Source organism: Poecilia mexicana, unplaced genomic scaffold, assembly GCF_051168715.1.
Source record: "Poecilia mexicana isolate PSO_F unplaced genomic scaffold, ASM5116871v1 scaffold_2, whole genome shotgun sequence".
Classification (NCBI taxonomy): Eukaryota; Metazoa; Chordata; class Actinopteri; order Cyprinodontiformes; family Poeciliidae; genus Poecilia; species Poecilia mexicana.
Window position 1 is genome coordinate 20136458 of NW_028263371.1, and position 17307 is coordinate 20153764.

A 17307-nucleotide genomic window follows, 5' to 3' on the forward strand; every position below is an offset into this window, starting at 1 on the left:
AATATATGAAAGATGAACCCATCTTTGGGTTCATCTTTTCCAGGTTTTCCTGTTTGGACCAGAACAAACATTTCTGTCACATTAGAACCAGACGGCGACGAAACGCAGCATCATGGAGGGAAGAGCAGGAGTGAAGGGACAAGTTTATAATCAAATCAGCATCAGAGGCTGCAGCAGCTCCCAGCAGAGGAACTGAACTCAATCTGTCATCAGCAAACCTCCAACCGGCTGAATAAATCATGCAGCCGTCAGCCTGCTGCTCAGCTACTGTTAGCTCAGCTACTGTTAGCTCAGTGCTGTTAGCTCAGCTACTGTTAGCTTGGTGCTGTTAGCTCAGCTACTGTTAGCTCAGTGCTGTTAGCTCGGTGCTGTTAGCTCAGTGATGTTAGCTCAGTGCTGTTAGCTCAGTGCAGTTAGCTCAGTGCAATTAGATAAGCTACTGTTAGCTCAGTTACTGTTAGCTCAGTGCAGTTAGCTGAGCTACTGTTAGCTCAGCTAAGTTAGCTCAGTGCTGTTAGCTCGGTGCTGTTAGCTCAGGTACTGTTAGCTCAGCACTAAGCTAACAGTGCTGAGCTAACATGTTTTTTTGACTTGTTTCAAAAAAACATGTTTTGAACGTTTGTTTTGCTCTTGGTTCTCTTCCTGAGATCTTGGTGTTACATTAGGAAACAGTAGATTTGAACTGTTGCTAACTGACCAATCAGAAGCTTAGGAAGCTATGATATCACCAAGAAGCGGATGAGAGGTCATATTAAATGCCAGGGGAAGCCGTAGAGTATGTAAACATCTGGTTTCAGCTGGAAACGGCTTCATTAGCTTTGCTGCTAATGTGAAGCATTAGTAGTTAGCACTAGCTTATTACTCAGTGTGCTCCACTGTCTGGTTTTAGATAAATAAACTGTTTGTTCAGAACAAGCAGCAGTAGATAATAAATCCTGGTTGCTGCGGTGCCGTTTGTGGTTTCCATCATGTTTCTGAGGCTTTATGATGTAACCATGGCGGCTAAACCCAGAAACAATCAGCAGCGACCTGATGGTCCGTAATCCACTGAAAGATTCAGAGGCTTTTATTAAATCCAGATGAACTGATAAACGATAAACCGCGACCTCGTTTCACCGGCTGATAATCACTTCATCTGGAAGGTTCTGTTCACAGAGATTCAACTGATCAATAAACCAATAGATCAATAAATCAATAATGATGGTTTAACCCTCAGACTGGAGCCGACTTTCACCACAGCTCAAGGTCACCAAGATGGACGACACAAGATCCTTCAGGTCAGATCAACTCAGATCACCTGATCAATACTCTGATCAATACTCTGATCAATATGCAGCCCAGATGTTCATAGACTACAAGTGGCAGCATCATGCTGTGGGATGCTGCTGATGGTTTTCACAGGGAGTTCAGCATCCAGGTCGGTTCTGGACCAGAGAATCCAGAACCGTCCACAACAAAAGTCAAACAAACAGAACTTAATGAGACTGACGGACCGGATGGAGAACCCAGATCCAGTTCAGACCCGGTTCTGGTTGTGGTTCTGGTTCTGGTCTGGACTGGCCTTCAGGCGGTGTTCTGCTTTAGAAATTATCCACTTCCTGTCCTGCAGTTCAATGTTGACGTCACTTCCTCCCAGAACCGCCACCGAACTGCCGACAGTTTGGACCCGGTCCGACCCGGTCTGATCCAGTCCGGTCCGCGCTGAGAGTAACTTTCTCTAAACTCACATTAGTTTTTACTGAAGCTTTACTTTGACTGGACCAGTTTGACCTGCAGGTTCTGATGTAAGGTGAGTTGACAGAGTCAGCCACTGGACTAGGTCAGGTTCTGATCCAGATAAGGTTCTGGTTCTGATCCGGTTTTTCCTCTGAAGGACTCGTGGTCTCCATGGAAACGGCACCCAGCCTGCTGCGGCCATGTGAGGCCATTGCCACAGTAACCGGTCTGCAGTGAGCCGAGCAGACAGAGTCTGCATTGGGGAGGCTTTGATTAGACCACTTCAGGGAGCAGCCCAGGGCATGATGCTGCCACCATCATGTCTGACTGCTGCCCCCTGCTGGAGGAACGCCACCGCAGTGCAGATTATTTAACATGGACCTCCGCAGCAGGAAGTGTTTCGGTTCTGATGGAACCATGAGGTTCCGGTTTGATTGTTTTTTTATGTGGAATAAAAAGTTTTTATTTAAAAACTGGAGCCGTCCGCTGAAGGAAGCAGCTACTTCCTGTTTCAGTGTGAGCCACTTCCTGTTTGAGTGAGCGGCACTATAAAGGAGCCTTCCTCCCTCCTCTTCCTCAGTCGCCATGGGGAACTTCGTGGCCAATGAGGGGCTTTCCATCTTTGTTATTGTGAGTAAAACCTTCAGCTGCGGTAGAACCTGCTTTAAAACATTTAATTATTAGATAATTGATATTTATTGATCAACAGATCTAAACTATTGCTGGTTATGAATTCTACTATGAATTAAATATTTTAATAGTTTAACTGTGACGTCATGAAAGCCGAGCAGAACCGCCGGTTTGGATCCATGGAAATATTTCTGTGAATTACTCATTTATAATTATTCATTCATCATTTATTTTTCTCCAGCTGGTCTGGTTGGGAATCAATGGATTCCTGTTCGTTAATTTCTACATGGCCTTCCTGGTGGACCGCTGGTTCTACACCCGGGTTCTGCTGGGGGTGAGTCCGGACCGACTGGGTCAGGGGTCAGAGGTCACAGCTTCAGCCACAGTCTGAGTTCTTCTGTTAGTTGTTTCTGAAACTTGCGGAGTTTCAGTCGGTTTTAATCTGAGTTTTATTCAGTTTCTCTGTTTTATTCAAAGTTTTTCTGCTGTTTCTGAAACATGCGGCGCAGCAGCCTGTTTTCACAGATTTATTCAGTTTTATTTGGAGTTATTTCAGTAGTTTCTGTACTCTGTGAACCACGCGGAGCTTCAGTCTCAGTTCCTCTAAAGCTGCAGCTGCTCCACCTGCAGACTTTCAGGTTTCTTCCTCTTTTAGTAACAGTGGAGAAAAATGCTGATAATGTCTCCTATAAACTGGGATCAGATCCCCGGCATGATGCTGCCTCCACCGTTCCGATTTTTAGGCGGATCAGCAGCTCTGGACCTATCAGGTCAGAGCGTCGCAGCTGGATCGGAACCGGTAACGTATTGTGTCTCCGCAGCACGCCCTGTCCTGGGCCAGAGCTCCGGCCGCCTGCCTGAACCTTAACTGCATGCTGATCCTGCTGCCGGTCTGCAGGAACCTGCTGTCGCTGCTGCGAGGCTCCATCCAGGTAGGAACCGCTCTGGGAACCGGCTCGGTTCCGGTCCAGTTCTCATCAGACTCTCTGTGTCTCCGCAGTGCTGCAGCCGAACCGCGGCGCGGCAGCTGGACCGGAACCTGACGTTTCACAAGCTGGTGGCCTACATGATCGCCTTCCACACAGGTCAGAGAAACGACAGATACAAACTGTTTTTATTTATGTTCATCATTATTTCTCTTATTCTTATATTTGTTCATTTTGATTTATTAATCTGTTTAGTTTTATATTTAGTTCTAGTTATTTATTTTATATTTAATTTACTTCATTGTAAATGTACATATTTCTAGATCAATTTATTAATTTCTAGATCAATTTATTTATTAATTTTGCTAAGTAAAACAGAAGAGTGAGTAAACAGCCCTGAGGTTCCCCACTCAGCCAAAGTAACTTCCTGCTTTTCAGTCGTTTAAATCCCTAGAAATCAGAGCTGATGGTTCTATTGAAGCTGATGACTGATCAACGTTTCTCTGTTGTTGAATGTCTGTTGCTGAACGTTGCTCTGTTGCTGAACGTTGCTCTGTTGCTGAACGTTGCTCTGTTGCTGAACGTTGCTCTGTTGCAGCCGTCCACATCATTGCTCACTTGTTCAACTTTGAGTTCTTCATGGACGCCCAGCTAAACCGCAGCGTTGACCTGCTGCCCTTCGTTCTGTCTGACATTGGCAACGGGGACAACGCGTCCTTCCTCAACCCCATCAGGAGCAACGAGACGGTGAGCAACGCTTCCCCAGCAACGCTCTGTGGTTGCTGCTTGGCAATGGAGCAACCTGGCAGCTTTCCAGTGTTGCTAAACGTTGTGAAAGCAACCGCTGGTTGCTCAATCAGAGAAATGTTTCCTCTTCAATTCTTTTTTTAACTTTCCCATAAGTTTGCTCAGAAGAGGCTGATGATGATGATGATGATGATGATGAATCAGTCTCTGTCATCAGCAACCTAGTTATACTCAGAGATGGGAGTAACTAGTTATTTTAGTATTTTTCCTGCTCTGGACTTTTTACTTCAGTCATTTTATTTTGAAGGATTTCTTCACTTTAGTAAAATTTCTGGATTTTTTTTATCCACTGAATGAAAACAAACATGTCAAACCAGAATCATAAACCTGCAGGTTTTGTTAAAGTTTCAGAGTTTTTATTATTTTTTGTTAGTTAATTATATGAATTATTGACATGAAGTTTCCACTTAACTTTATATTTTTGTCCATCTGATTTTGTAATTTTTAATTATTGAATGACTGATACTTCAGTAAACGTTTTACGAAATACTTTTTGCTCTTACTAGAGAGTACTTGTTTGGTTCTGGTTGTTGGAGCTGCAGCCACGGTTCTGATCTGAATATATGAGTTGGTTTCATGAAATCCTAAAGCACTAATAATAATAATAATAAAAATAATAATTACATCTCCAGGTATCTGCAGTGCGTCTCATCAGCTAACCTTCATGGTTCATCAGGTTTTTCTGCTGTTCTTAATCTCAGCAGTTTGAGGAACAACATTCTGTCAAAACACCGTTTGGTAAAAGAGGGAAGTTGGTCAACAAGCCGAGGATTTACAGAGGAACTGCAGCTGAACATGCAGGCTGACCACACTGAGATCAAACACCACAACTACCAGGAAACCCCAGTAGAACTCCCAGTAAAACTCCCAGTAACCCCAGTAATCCCCAGAACCTCCCAGTAACCCAGTAACCCCCAGTAACCCAGTACCTCTAGTAACCCCAGTACCTCTAGTAACCCCAGTACCTCTAGTAACCCCAGTAACCCCCAGTAACCCAGTATAGTAACCCCAGTACCTGTGCTTGGTGCAGAGCCCCACCATCGTCATGTTCACCACCATCGCCGGGCTGACGGGCGTCGCCATCACGCTGGCTCTCATCCTCATCATCACGTCGTCCATGGAGGTCATCCGGAGGTCGTACTTCGAGGTGTTCTGGTACACGCACCACCTCTTCATCATCTTCTTCATCGGCCTGGTGTTCCACGGCTACGGGTAAGATCAGAAACACATCCGGGTCAAAGGTCGTAGACTAAACCGGCCTGGACTTTTCTAGACTTAAATGGTTTTGGACGGTCCAGAGCAACCATCAGACTGAAGCAACGACACAAACAAGACAGTCTAAAGAAAAACTTTAATAGAACCTGTTCTGGTCGGATCCAGACGGACGATCAGGTCTCAGACTCCAGATGGAAAAGCAGTCTGACCTCTGAACTCTAGCAAACATTCAGACTGACTTCACCTTCATGTGACTGGCTGACACGGCCCAGTTAGCTGGTCAGCAGGTTCTGCCAGTACCTGGTGCTGATCCAGAAGAGCATCGGCATGCAGGACAGCAGAACCTGAGGTCCAGGTCAGGGTTCAGACCTGAAGCTTCTTGGTAATGTTTCAACCTAAATGTTTAATGTTCCAGACTAAAGGTGAACTAAAGGAGCATAATGTCAGCTTCGTTGTGGTTCTGCCGGCTTTAGCTGGAATGTTCTGATGATTCCTCGACCCGTTTGTGGCTGCAGGCGAATCGTGCGAGGACAGACTCCGCTCAGCCTGCAGACCAACGACCCCAACAAGTGCGCTGACCACTTCCAAGACTGGGGCAAAAACGAGTCAGGCTGCGCCGTCCCCGTGTTCGCAGGGAACCCGCCCGGGGTGAGCCGCCGGGCCAAGGCGCCCACCGAACGGTCAGATCGTCTCCATCTGATTCTCTCCTCAAACCTTTTGCTCTCCTCAGACGTGGCAGTGGGTTGTGGGCCCCATGTTCCTGTACGTGTGTGAGCGGCTGGTTCGCCTCTACCGGTCCCATCAGAAAGTGGTCATCACCAAGGTGACTGCACTCTACTGAGCCAGACTGACCCCGACCCTTTACCTGACCCTTTACCTGACCCTGTTCCTCACCCTTTACCTGACCCTGTTCCTCACCCTTTACCTGACCCTTTACCCGACCCTGTACCTGACCCTTTACCTCACCCTTTACCTGACCCTTTACCTCACCCTTTACCTGACCCTTTACCCGACCCTGTACCTGACCCTTTACCCGACCCTGTTCTTGACCCTTTACCTGACCCTGTTCCTGACCCTGTTCTTGACCCTTTACCCGACCCTTTACCTGACCCTGTTCTTGACCCTTTACCCGACCCTGTACCTGACCCTGTTCCTGACCCTTTACCCGACCCTTTACCTGACCCTGTTCTTGACCCTTTACCTGACCCTGTTCCTGACCCTTTACCCGACCCTTTACCTGACCCTGTTCTTGACCCTTTACCCGACCCTTTACCTGACCCTGTTCCTGACCCTTTACCTGACCCTGTTCTTGACCCTTTACCTGACCCTGTACCTGACCCTGTTCCTGACCCTTTACCCGACCCTTTACCTGACCCTTTACCTGACCCTGTACCTGACCCTTTACCCGACCCTTTACCTGACCCTGTTCCTGACCCTTTACCTGTTCCTGTTCTTCCCCCCAGGTGGTGATGCATCCCTCCAAGACGCTGGAGCTGCAGATGAAGAAGAAAGGCTTCAGCATGGAGGTGGGCCAGTACGTCTTCATCCAGTGCCCGTCCGTCTCCAGGCTGGAGTGGCACCCCTTCACCCTGACCTCCGCCCCGGAGGAGGACTACTTCAGCGCCCACATCCGGATCGTCGGGGACTGGACGCAGGCGCTGTACGAGGCCTGCGGCGGGGACAAGCCGGAGCAGCAGGAGGCCTGGAAGCTCCCAAAGTACGGCGCTGTGAAAACGAGCCTCATTACTCCAACCTGACGTCTGCCGCTGAAAGCAGCTCTGAACGCTGTGGGAGGCATATTGTGTGTTTGAGAAATGAGCCGGCAGCCATAGAAACCTTAGAAATGCTGCAGTTGCACCATTAAAAGGTGCAGATAATAGAGCTGCTATTCAGACCTGCTGGATCCATCAGAGATGCTGCCTTCCTCCAAACTACCTGCAGCTCAAAACTAAAACCATCAGAGAATCTGAGATGTGGCACTTATTCACTGTCATGAATTAATCAGTTTGAACTGGAACTTCTGCTTCCACATTTATCCAGAAATTATTTTAAAAAGCATCAAACTTGATCTTCAAACACTTCCAGATGCTGACCAATCAGAAAAGGTTGCTGTTAGCCGACCCGACTTAAAGAGACAGCAATAAAGCTCATTATATTTACCTGGCTTTCCTTTTAGTCCTAAGCTGACATTTATGACGGGTTTACAGATTTACAGCATGTTTTGCAAAGAGGCAGGACGTTTCTGGTGTCACATTTCTCAGCTTAGACTGAAATATGAATAAAAGACTGAATGAGAGGAGCTAAAAGTACATCTTTTTCTGCTTTTTGCCCTGTAAACATCCAGCTCCGGTGTTATTGTGTAGCAGTGACAGCAGGTCGGCCTGCATGTTTTTGTGTTGGTCCTCAGGATGGCCATCGATGGGCCGTTCGGCACCGCCAGCGAAGACGTGTTCCGCTACGAGGTGGTGATGCTGGTGGGGGCGGGAATCGGCGTGACGCCCTTCGCCTCCATCCTCAAGTCTGTGTGGTACAAACACATCCAGAACAACCAGGACGTCTTCACCAAGAAGGTGGGACACGTCGGTTCAGACAGGGAAATATCAGCTTTCAGAATGCTGTTAGGTTAAAATGTCACCATCTTTATCTAAAAGAGACAAAATCTGTTTTAATTAAAATTTTCTGGGAAATGTCAGGGAAAAATGCTGAATTATTCTAGAAATGAAATCTGGATTTATGTTTCGTCCCAGTCAGACACAAGAGCCAGCCAATCACAGCAGCATGTGATTTTGGGGGTGGAGCTACTTTTTAGCCCCACCCCCAAAACCCTTAAGTTGTTAATTTTTGGTAACAGTCGCATTCAGCCAAATTTTCCATCCCCATTTAGTTTGTTCAGCGGTTAACGTGAAGCTTTAGCACCGCAGCGGGTTCTGGAGTAAAACCCGACCAGAACCTTGTCTGACAGGCGGTTCTGTTGCAGATCTACTTCTACTGGTTGTGTCCGGAGACCCAGGCCTTTGAGTGGTTCGCGGACCTCCTGCAGTCCCTGGAGCGCCAGATGGCGGACAAAGACATGGCCGACTTCCTGAGCTACAACATCTACCTGACACGCTGGAAGGAGACGGAGGTACTGGACCGGGCAGAACATTACGACCGCCCCTTGGCTCCCGTTTGTGTCAGCGTCCAACAGTGAAAGTGTTGTGTTTGCTCTGGAACCAGGCGGCTCATTTCCGGGTCCACCACGAGGCGGAGAACGACCCGATCACCGGGCTGAAGCAGAAGACTCTCTACGGAAAGCCCAACTGGGACAATGAGTTCACCAACATCGCTGCCAAGCACCCTAAGTGAGGCCGGTACCTGGTAAGGTGGTGGCTCACCGGTTCTGTCCTCTAACTCCGGTTCTGGTTCTGGTTGGCAGGTCCAAGGTGGGCGTGTTCCTGTGCGGCCCGCCTCAGCTGGGGAAGTCTCTGGAGAAGCAGTGCCTGTCTCACTCTGAGGCCGATGTCAAGTTCATCTTCAACAAGGAGAACTTCTGACCGCTGCATGGCGTAAACATGTTGCTGCAACACAGATGTTGCTACAACAGCCACATTGCTGCAACAGCCACCAGCTTCTTCTTCCTCTGCTGCTTGACCTTTAGGGTCGTTTCCAAACTTCCTTCCTCTGAGGAGACCTTCAGGTGGTGCAAACAAAACCCGAGACGTGATGGCTGCATCTGCAAATATAGGAGGCTTTTATTTGGAGAAGCTTGTGACCTAGCAGCAGCTCTCTGTGAAACATTTAAACCTGAAAAATAATGGAAATAATGAGAACCTCCTCAGAAAACAAAGTTGCTTTTCAAAATAAAAGCCGGTGTTGCTGATCCAGGTTAAACCTGATGACTTTTTTTTTTTTTTTGCTTTTTTCAATTAGAAGCTTTTGTTGTAGATACTTTCTGCTCAAAATGCAAGTCAATTAAAATCCAAATTGTTTCATGTTTCTCAGATGTTTGAGTTCATTTCTTAGTTTCAAATATGAATTTCTGCAAACCTTAAACATTAAAATGATTTATTTATGAAGCTTCAGGAAGTTCCTGTGATGGACCAGTCCAAACCTGCCAGCAATTACTAGAGTAAATATTCAATTATATCATTATAATACATTAAATATTTATTTACTATATGGTAAATATAGTGAATGATATTTACAATATAATAAATATTCATTTATTATAGTAAATTCAGCTAACATTTGCAAATAGATCCCCTACCATGAAGAGTAAAGCATGGTGGTGGCAGCGTCATGCCTGAAAAGGTCTAGATGCAAATGAACTTTGGTTCAGGACCAGAGGAGGAAAATGTAGCAGCAGAAAAACTTGATTAGTTTTTAATAACACACTGAGCTCAGAGTTATCCTGCTTCATCAAGAGAAAAACTTCATTCAGTTTAATTAATCAATAAATGAGAGAAATATCGAGCAGAAACACCAACGAGCTTCAGATTAATGTAGGATGAGACGTTGCTATGGAAACTTTTAGACACCAACCGTCAGACTGAAACTAATAAAAGAAGATTAGACATAAAACATGTTTGGTCCAGAAACTGTTTATTGTGCAGCAGCTCTGATACAAAATCACTCTCTGCCGCCCCGTTTCGGCGGCCCGCAGCCCTGCAACAGTTTAAACCCTGAAGCTCTTCGCCTCCCCCTGCCGGCGGCCCGCAGCGCTGCAGCAGTTTAAACCCTGAAGCTCTCCGCCCCCCCCTGCCGGTGGCCCGCAGCGCTGCAGCCCCGCCGCTCCTAGGCGATGCAGACGGCGAACACGCTCACCACGCAGTACATGGTGCGGTTCTCCCACCGCACGGTGCAGCTGCCTGCGGGACAACAGTCAGACTATTATGGGATGAACTCTGATCCCCGATCAGAGAAACAGAAGTTTTCCTGAGAGCCCAGCTCACCATCCATACTGGTGTCCCAGTAGCAGGAGTTGGCTGTGTGGAGGCCAGCGCCGGTCTTCTGCATCACTGAACACGTCACTGTGCACAAACAGTTTATTATCATTTATTTTATATTCAGGGGCTGAAAACCATCAAATCTTCATAAAACAGAAGAACAGAACCAGGTTCATTCTGACTCAGCAGCTCCAGCTTTCTGACTGATGAAGGTTCAGACTGAAGTTAACAAACTGAGCTGGAAGGTTTCTGTCTATTAGTCCAATCACTGAAATGAGGCCTGATGATGTACGACTCAAAGTGATGAATTTATTAGTTAAAGCGATGAATTTATTAAAGTGATGAATGTATTAGTTAAAGCAATGAATTTATTAAAGTGATTAATTTATTAGTTAAAGCAATGAATTTATTAGTTAAAGTGTGGTTATGGTTGCGAATATTGATCAGAGTGAAGGTATGCCGGGTTTTCCCAATCATAGTTTTGTAGCTGAATTTGTACCAATCTGTGAAAGCAGCGATGGCCAGTTTAGCAGTGAACACAGAGGCTGGTGTTGCGGGCTTTGACTGGTCCACTGCGTACCAATGTATTTGTAGGGCTTGTTGAGCTTGACGAGCTGCGTGAGGCAGCGCTCCACGACGGCGGCCGTCCATTTGTTCACATGAGTCTGGCTGTAGTCGTCTCCCCCCAGGACGCTCTCGATGCCCTGACGCAAACACACCGCCATCAGTCATGAGTTAGTCAGCGGGGCGGCGCGTTGCCAGGGAAACACTAAAAATACACGATTTATTACTGATCCGAGCTGCTGATTTCTGCTGCAACAACCCAACAGAAAGAGGAGATTAGGGTGTTCAACACATTAACACGACACAAAACACAAAGAAACTGGCAAATAAAATTTATCAATTTTATTTGAAAACCAGGAACCATAAATTAGTCACTCCAGTTTTCAATCTCAACTCTGAAGTTCAGGAGAGATTTCAATAAAATAAAATTCAGTAACATCTGAACTGCGTTAAGACTGATGAAGGTTTTCATAGTTAAAAGTTTAAAATAAGCTGTTAGTTTCCTATAAACTGGAAAATGTTAGAAATAGAAAATATTTCTTGTAAAATTTGGCATCTAAAATATAAAAGCAAAAAGAAACGCCTTTAAAATATGAACTAACCTCTAATTTTCATCAACTTTAAAAGAACTGTGTGCAACAGATATAGATAATTTAAATCTTAAATCAGCTTTTCAACATGAATGCAGCTAAATAAATAAATATATAAATAGCCAAACTATTGGAGGTCATTTTAATTTTAAAGCCTCGTTTGACCAGTTTGTCAGTAAATTGACTAAATACAATAAATCAGAAAAAGTTAAAATGCTGAGATTAAAACATGAACACTGCCGGCATTACACAAACAGGAAACAGGTTTTAAACTGTCTTGAAGTCTTTATTGCGTCTATTTTTAGACGTGAACTCAATCCATGCTCAAAAATCGCATGAAAAAGTTGATAAAATTGTTAAATAAGCTTCCGAGGCCGTTTCTAAGCAGACGAACGAAAATAACGTGGTTTTACCTCCTTGACGACGTTCTCCGCCTCCTCCGAGTTGAATGAACCCTGAAAAACATCACAGAACATCAGCAGTAAATCAACAGGCCGAGCAGTCAGACAACAGCAGGAAAAAAAATCAGCTATTTCCAGTACAACCTTCCTGGAGCTGCTGGGAGCGGCTATGTTAGCCGGTTAGCTTCCAGCTAACTCCTCCCTTCTAACATCCGCAAACCAAAGTAAACTACCGGCTCAGACACCGACCTCGCTGCCGTTCTGATACTCTTCCATCCCGGCGAGCTGTCCCCGCTTCAAGCCGCCTTTCGGCTCCGTGAACTGGAAGAAAACTGGGAGACGAACCGGTTTACTGGGAGAAAAAGCCCAGTCTGGTCCAGACTTCCTGACAGCTGAGAGGAGGCGCTGCTGCCACCTGCTGGTGACTCTGAGGAACAACAACAATTTTTCAAATGTCATTTTTCTATCAGCAGCAAAAATGAAACATGGTGTTTCATTCCATTAAAAAATATTTTTCATAAATAATTATCTCTAAATTAGCTGTTCGTTATTTCTTTACTGTCTGACCAAAACATGTTTCTGTAATAAAGAAGAAAAGTGTTGATGTTCAGTAAAACATTCAGCTTCATATCAAAACCTTTTACTCTCAATAAAACATCTGATATAGAAAAATAGACGTTTTTCAAGAGTGAGCTGACTGATGATGTCATCAGCCGCTATGACATCATCAGTCCCAGAGGCTTCGGTCAGGCAGGACTTCTCCCTCACTCTGCATCTCAACTCGTAGTTTTGGAGCTGGAGCAATTCTAGTGCAACACAGATGCAAACCTTTATTGAAGTTTCACAAATCAGATAAAAGTTTTACAAATCACAAACATGGTTCTAAATATTCCGCTATTAGAGCAGAATCATCCAGTCCAGGTTTGAAGAGTCTAGGTGTTGTAGTTTTTAAACTAGAGTCGATTGAAGATGCGGAAAGTAGTGAAAAATTAGGTGGAATCGAACTTTAGCCATTTCGAACTTTAGCTCTTAAAGGAGCAGCGCACATTTTCAAAGCTCCAAGTTTCTGTCCACTTTGTTCTCCTGGTATATCTCAGTAATCAGAACATCATTTAATAGACTATTTATTTTAGTAATTTGGTTAAATCGCAAAACGTGTAGATAATATAGATCCATCACACAGAGAATTCAAGTATTTATTTTGGTCAATTCTGAAAGTTTTGGTTTACAGCGTTTGTTTAAGTGTTGTTTATTAGACTAATAAAAATGTCTTAATACATGGATTTATATTCTGGCCATGTCATTACCTATTGCTTGTGTGCCCGTTTTTACCACAATTCTTTCTTCCACTCAACTTAAATTACAAAAGTCTGGATGACCAGAACCGACAGGGAAAGGAGGCTCCTTTTATCAAACCATTTCATCTTCAACGTTTCATTTAGATGTCACAGATGACTCTGAGCTTCTGTAAAATTATCTGTTTTAAAAATTTAAATGAACAAATGAAAGCGTTTCATGTGCGCGTCACAGAGAAAGTGGAGTAGATCCCCCAGTGGTCGCTGGTGAACAGACCACACCGGAGCTTCTCCAGGCCGATCAGCGCCATGCTGCGAGGCTCCAGCTGGAGGACACCGTCCCCACTCGCCCGCCGGAGGTACACCCGGTCGAATCGGAACTGGCACTTGAACGGTATTTCTTTGTTGGTGTTTGCCCGAGTGTCCCAGGTGTAGCGGCACTTCTCCGGCTCTCCCAGCTGTTCCCACAGGTCCACGACGTTCCCGGGAAGCCCCACGGCAGCCACCTGCAGGGAACGCCAGGGAGGAGGCTGAGAACACCCGGAAACAAACCTGGGCTTCATCCTGGGAATTATAAGCCTAATCGTGACCCCCTCCAGGCTGCTCTGACCCATCCAGGCTGCTGTGACCTCCTCCTGGTTGCTCTAACTTCCTCCTGGCTGCTCTGACCCCACCAGGCTCCTCTGACCCTACCAGGCTGCTTTGACCCTACCAGGCTGCTCTGACCCCACCAGGTTCCTCTGACCCTACCAGGCTCCTCTGACCCTACCAGGCTGCTCTGACCCCTCCAGGCTCCTCTGACCCTACCAGGCTGCTTTGACCCTACCAGGCTGCTCTGACCCTACCAGGCTGCTTTGACCCTACCAGGCTCCTCTGACCCTACCAGGCTGCTCTGACCCCACCAGGCTGCTCTGACCCCACCAGGTTCCTCTAACCCTACCAGGCTCCTCTGACCCTACCAGGCTGCTCTGACCCCACCAGGCTGCTCTGACCCTACCAGGCTGCTCTGACCCCTCCAGGCTCCTCTGACCCTACCAGGCTGCTCTGACCCCTCCAGGGTCCTCTGACCCTTCCAGGCTGCACTGATCCCACCAGGCTGCTCTGTTATTAACTATTATTAGTCTAATAGTTATGTGTTCATTTTTGACAATACTGAAACACAACTAGTCTTAAAAGTCCCTGAAAAACATCATACATAAAACACAAAATGTTTTAATGATGTTTTAAAATTCACTGGCTGGTTACTATGTTGGGTTTTAACAAAAAAATCTACATTAATTTGAATTGTTTGTCATTTTTCAGACTTGTTGTGTTTCAGTTTTGATCATATAACTACCCAGGAATATTTTAAAATTTCCTGTCGACTTTTGACATTTTTTAACAGAAAACCAGAATGGGCCGCGCTGGCGCCCCCTAGGAGGAGAGGTGAGGAATCTGACCTCGTGGTCCCTCAGGTTGGTGTCCCCTCCAAACAGAACCGTCTGGTCATCCGGAGCCTGGCTCATCGCCTTCATCACCAGCCTTAGCTGCCTCATCCTCTCTGCAGAGTTGGCCTTGCAGCTCTCAAAGTGGGACGTCATCAGACTCAGCTTCTGGCCTTCAAACTCCACCTGGCTCAACAGAGCGGATTTTCACAATAAAAGCCTGGGCGACAGGACTTAGCTGTTTGTGGATGAGCAGGAACCTGAGCAACCAGCAGGTTTCTCATCATGCGAGACTTTGAGAAGTTGAGAATGTGGTGGTCCAGCAGCCTGAGGCGGGACTTCTTCAGCAGCATCATGGTGAAGTAACCGTGCTGTCCACCTGGAGGAGACACACACCGTGAGACACACACCGTGAGACACACACACTGTAAGACATACACTGTGAGACACACACCGTGAGACACACACCATGAGACACACACCGTGAGACACACACACTGTAAGACATACACTGTGAGACACACACCACCACCCCGAGTCACCCAGTCATCAGACGGCCTTCAGGCTGCAGGACCTTCTATGAAGTTGTAGGCATCTCCCAGACGTCTGTGCATGAACCGCATGTAGGGCTGCACCATCTCCTGCAGAAGCACCACATCAGCCGAGTATCTGGGGAGAGACCTGTTAGAAACACGTCTGCAGTGACCCTTCACCCTGAAAATGAGCCTGGTCTCACTCTGTGAGGTAGGAGCAGAGGCTCCTGGCTCTCTCTGGCTGCTCGTCTCCATCCAGACCGTCGATGTTCCAGCTGATCAGCGACAGCTGCTCCTCTTTGCTTCCTGTTGGCTCCACACTGCACAGAGGGTTAGCACACCATGCTAACATTGCGGTATTATTCACCTAATCAAAGTTTATCAGATGATGGACACATTAATCTGACATAAATACTTCCAACAGTTTATAAATTATAAATGCTAACATCGAAACCAGAGAGCAGAGAGAGGAGGAAGAAGCTCCAGCCTTCATAACAGCGAAGGATCATATCATCAGCGTCTCTCTTTCTAACCTGATGAGCAGACAGGGAACTAAAGAGGAGCAACAAAAGCTGAGGAGGTGGATTAACAGAGCTAGCTAACAGCTGATGGTGTCATCTAGCACAGGTTACTCTGCTGCCTGGATATTGAGCTGTTAGCATGAGACCATCGTACAGAAACAGTCTTCAGTCAGAAGCCTCCTAATATACGCTGGAAGACTGACTGCTACTGGAGGTCCTTCCAGCCCACAGCATCACTATTCGCAACAACTCTGGAGATTCTTGGATGATTTTGAGTTACAGCAACCTTTGTCTTTGGCATAAACAAAGTATCTTTGTATTGAACTGAATAAACACGTTTTATTATTATAAAACACAGGAAACTAATGGTGGTAGAGGGCCGCACTGGATTAACTCGGGGAATCTCATCTGTCCGAGTATCAACACCAAACCTCTTCTTAGTTCTGTCACAATTATCGATTTTTTAAATTTTTATTATCATGCTCCAAACTTTGCGAGGACTGACCACCCAGCTCACCCACTTCCTCATACACTCGGTCACAGACCGCAGCGTCACCTTCCCATTTATACTTGATGACATCACTCCCACATCGACACGCCCACCACCAGGTGTCAAAGCCGCTGCTCCTGTCATATAAATAATTACTTATTTCATTCATATTGCTCTTTTAGAGCCTCAGTGAAAACGTGTTTATTATTATTAACTATTTGGTGCAAAAAACTGATTGAAAATCGATTTATTTACTGCATGTTTATGTCTGTTAAGGCTCAGATGGAACGGCACTGAAAGCAGCTTTTTAAACCATTCAGACTAGAACACAATAGAGACACAATCAGATGACTGATTACCCCGCGATAATCACTCAATAGTCCATGGAAAAACCTTATAAGCTTGTATTAAAACAGAAAGTACGGCGGCCACCGTCAAAAAGGCTTACAGTATCAATTATGCCGCATGAACTGATCAGTAGATTATTGCGAGGGAACGCAAAAGAAAAAAAATTCCCCATGTCCCCTGGGGGGCTGCGTAGCCACATATACGGGACGGTTACGTATTTTAAGCGATGACCTGACTAAACTTCTTGACTCTGCAACTTTCATAACTTTCCAGCTGCACGCCTAAAAAAAGACTTGTCAGAAATCCTGCGAGAAAATTAAAGATGTTACATAACGCTACAGAAATGAGTGGGTGAACTACCAGCTCTCTGGTTGTGTGCAGCCTGAGCTCTTCTTCTCTACGTCCATGTCACCCCTGAAGTCCAAATGAATCCAGATCCAGCTGCGGGGCAACAGCGGCTCACCCAGAGAGAACAGCGCCCGAGTTTCTGTTTCCCTAGAATAAATCACATGACCTGACAGTTGACAGGGCTGAATGGAGTCCAGTTTATCAGGTTTTTATTCTCGTCTCTCTTCCCTCACCTATGGAGGACCAAAACTGACATAATAATAAATAAAAGAATAAATATATAAATAAAAGAATAAATAAATATCGGACATAAATAAATAAAAGAATAAAAATATAAATAAATGAATAAATATATATCCAACATAATAATAAATTAAATAATTAATACAAAAATAAAAGTAGAAATATATAAGTAAAAGAATCAATATAAAAATAAAAGTAGAAATATGTAAGTAAAATAATAAATATATATTTTGATAAGAAATAAAAGGATAAATATATATTTCCATTTGCTGTATTTATTTCTGTATTGTTTTCTGTATTTATTTCTGTATTGTTTTCTGTATTTATTTCT

General features: G+C 45.4%; 3 protein-coding genes across 4 annotated transcripts; 1 reads left to right on the forward strand and 2 right to left on the reverse strand.

Moving 5' to 3' along the window:
• The first annotated feature begins 2249 nt into the window (after nt 1-2249).
• Nucleotides 2250-9274, forward strand: cybb (cytochrome b-245, beta polypeptide (chronic granulomatous disease)). Its single transcript, XM_014990044.2, has 13 exons — nt 2250-2346; nt 2588-2680; nt 3168-3278; nt 3347-3431; nt 3871-4019; nt 5110-5291; nt 5810-5942; nt 6025-6117; nt 6758-7011; nt 7702-7864; nt 8272-8418; nt 8511-8635; nt 8710-9274. Exons 1-13 carry the CDS (start codon nt 2302-2304, stop codon nt 8825-8827), a joined length of 1698 nt encoding a protein of 565 aa, XP_014845530.2. The 5' UTR covers nt 2250-2301; the 3' UTR covers nt 8828-9274.
• A 584-nt stretch (nt 9275-9858) lies between these two features.
• Nucleotides 9859-12221, reverse strand: LOC106919584 (dynein light chain Tctex-type 1-like). Of its 2 annotated transcripts, none has more exons than XM_088012723.1 (5): nt 12024-12221; nt 11787-11828; nt 10800-10923; nt 10226-10303; nt 9859-10141 (listed from the first exon to the last, which is right to left on the reverse strand). In XM_088012723.1, exons 1-5 carry the CDS (start codon nt 12048-12050, stop codon nt 10068-10070), a joined length of 345 nt encoding a protein of 114 aa, XP_087868849.1. In that variant the 5' UTR covers nt 12051-12221; the 3' UTR covers nt 9859-10067. The 2 variants fall into 2 exon arrangements, with proteins under 2 accessions (XP_087868849.1, XP_014845535.1); XM_014990049.2 differs by having other exon boundaries at nt 10800-10988; nt 12024-12109.
• A 735-nt stretch (nt 12222-12956) lies between these two features.
• LOC106919583 (tyrosyl-DNA phosphodiesterase 2-like) lies at nt 12957-17056 on the reverse strand. The gene is made up of 6 exons (XM_014990048.2): nt 16746-17056; nt 15230-15346; nt 15068-15162; nt 14754-14872; nt 14509-14679; nt 12957-13575 (listed from the first exon to the last, which is right to left on the reverse strand). Exons 1-6 carry the CDS (start codon nt 16790-16792, stop codon nt 13288-13290), a joined length of 837 nt encoding a protein of 278 aa, XP_014845534.2. The 5' UTR covers nt 16793-17056; the 3' UTR covers nt 12957-13287.
• Between the last annotated feature and the right edge of the window lie 251 nt (nt 17057-17307).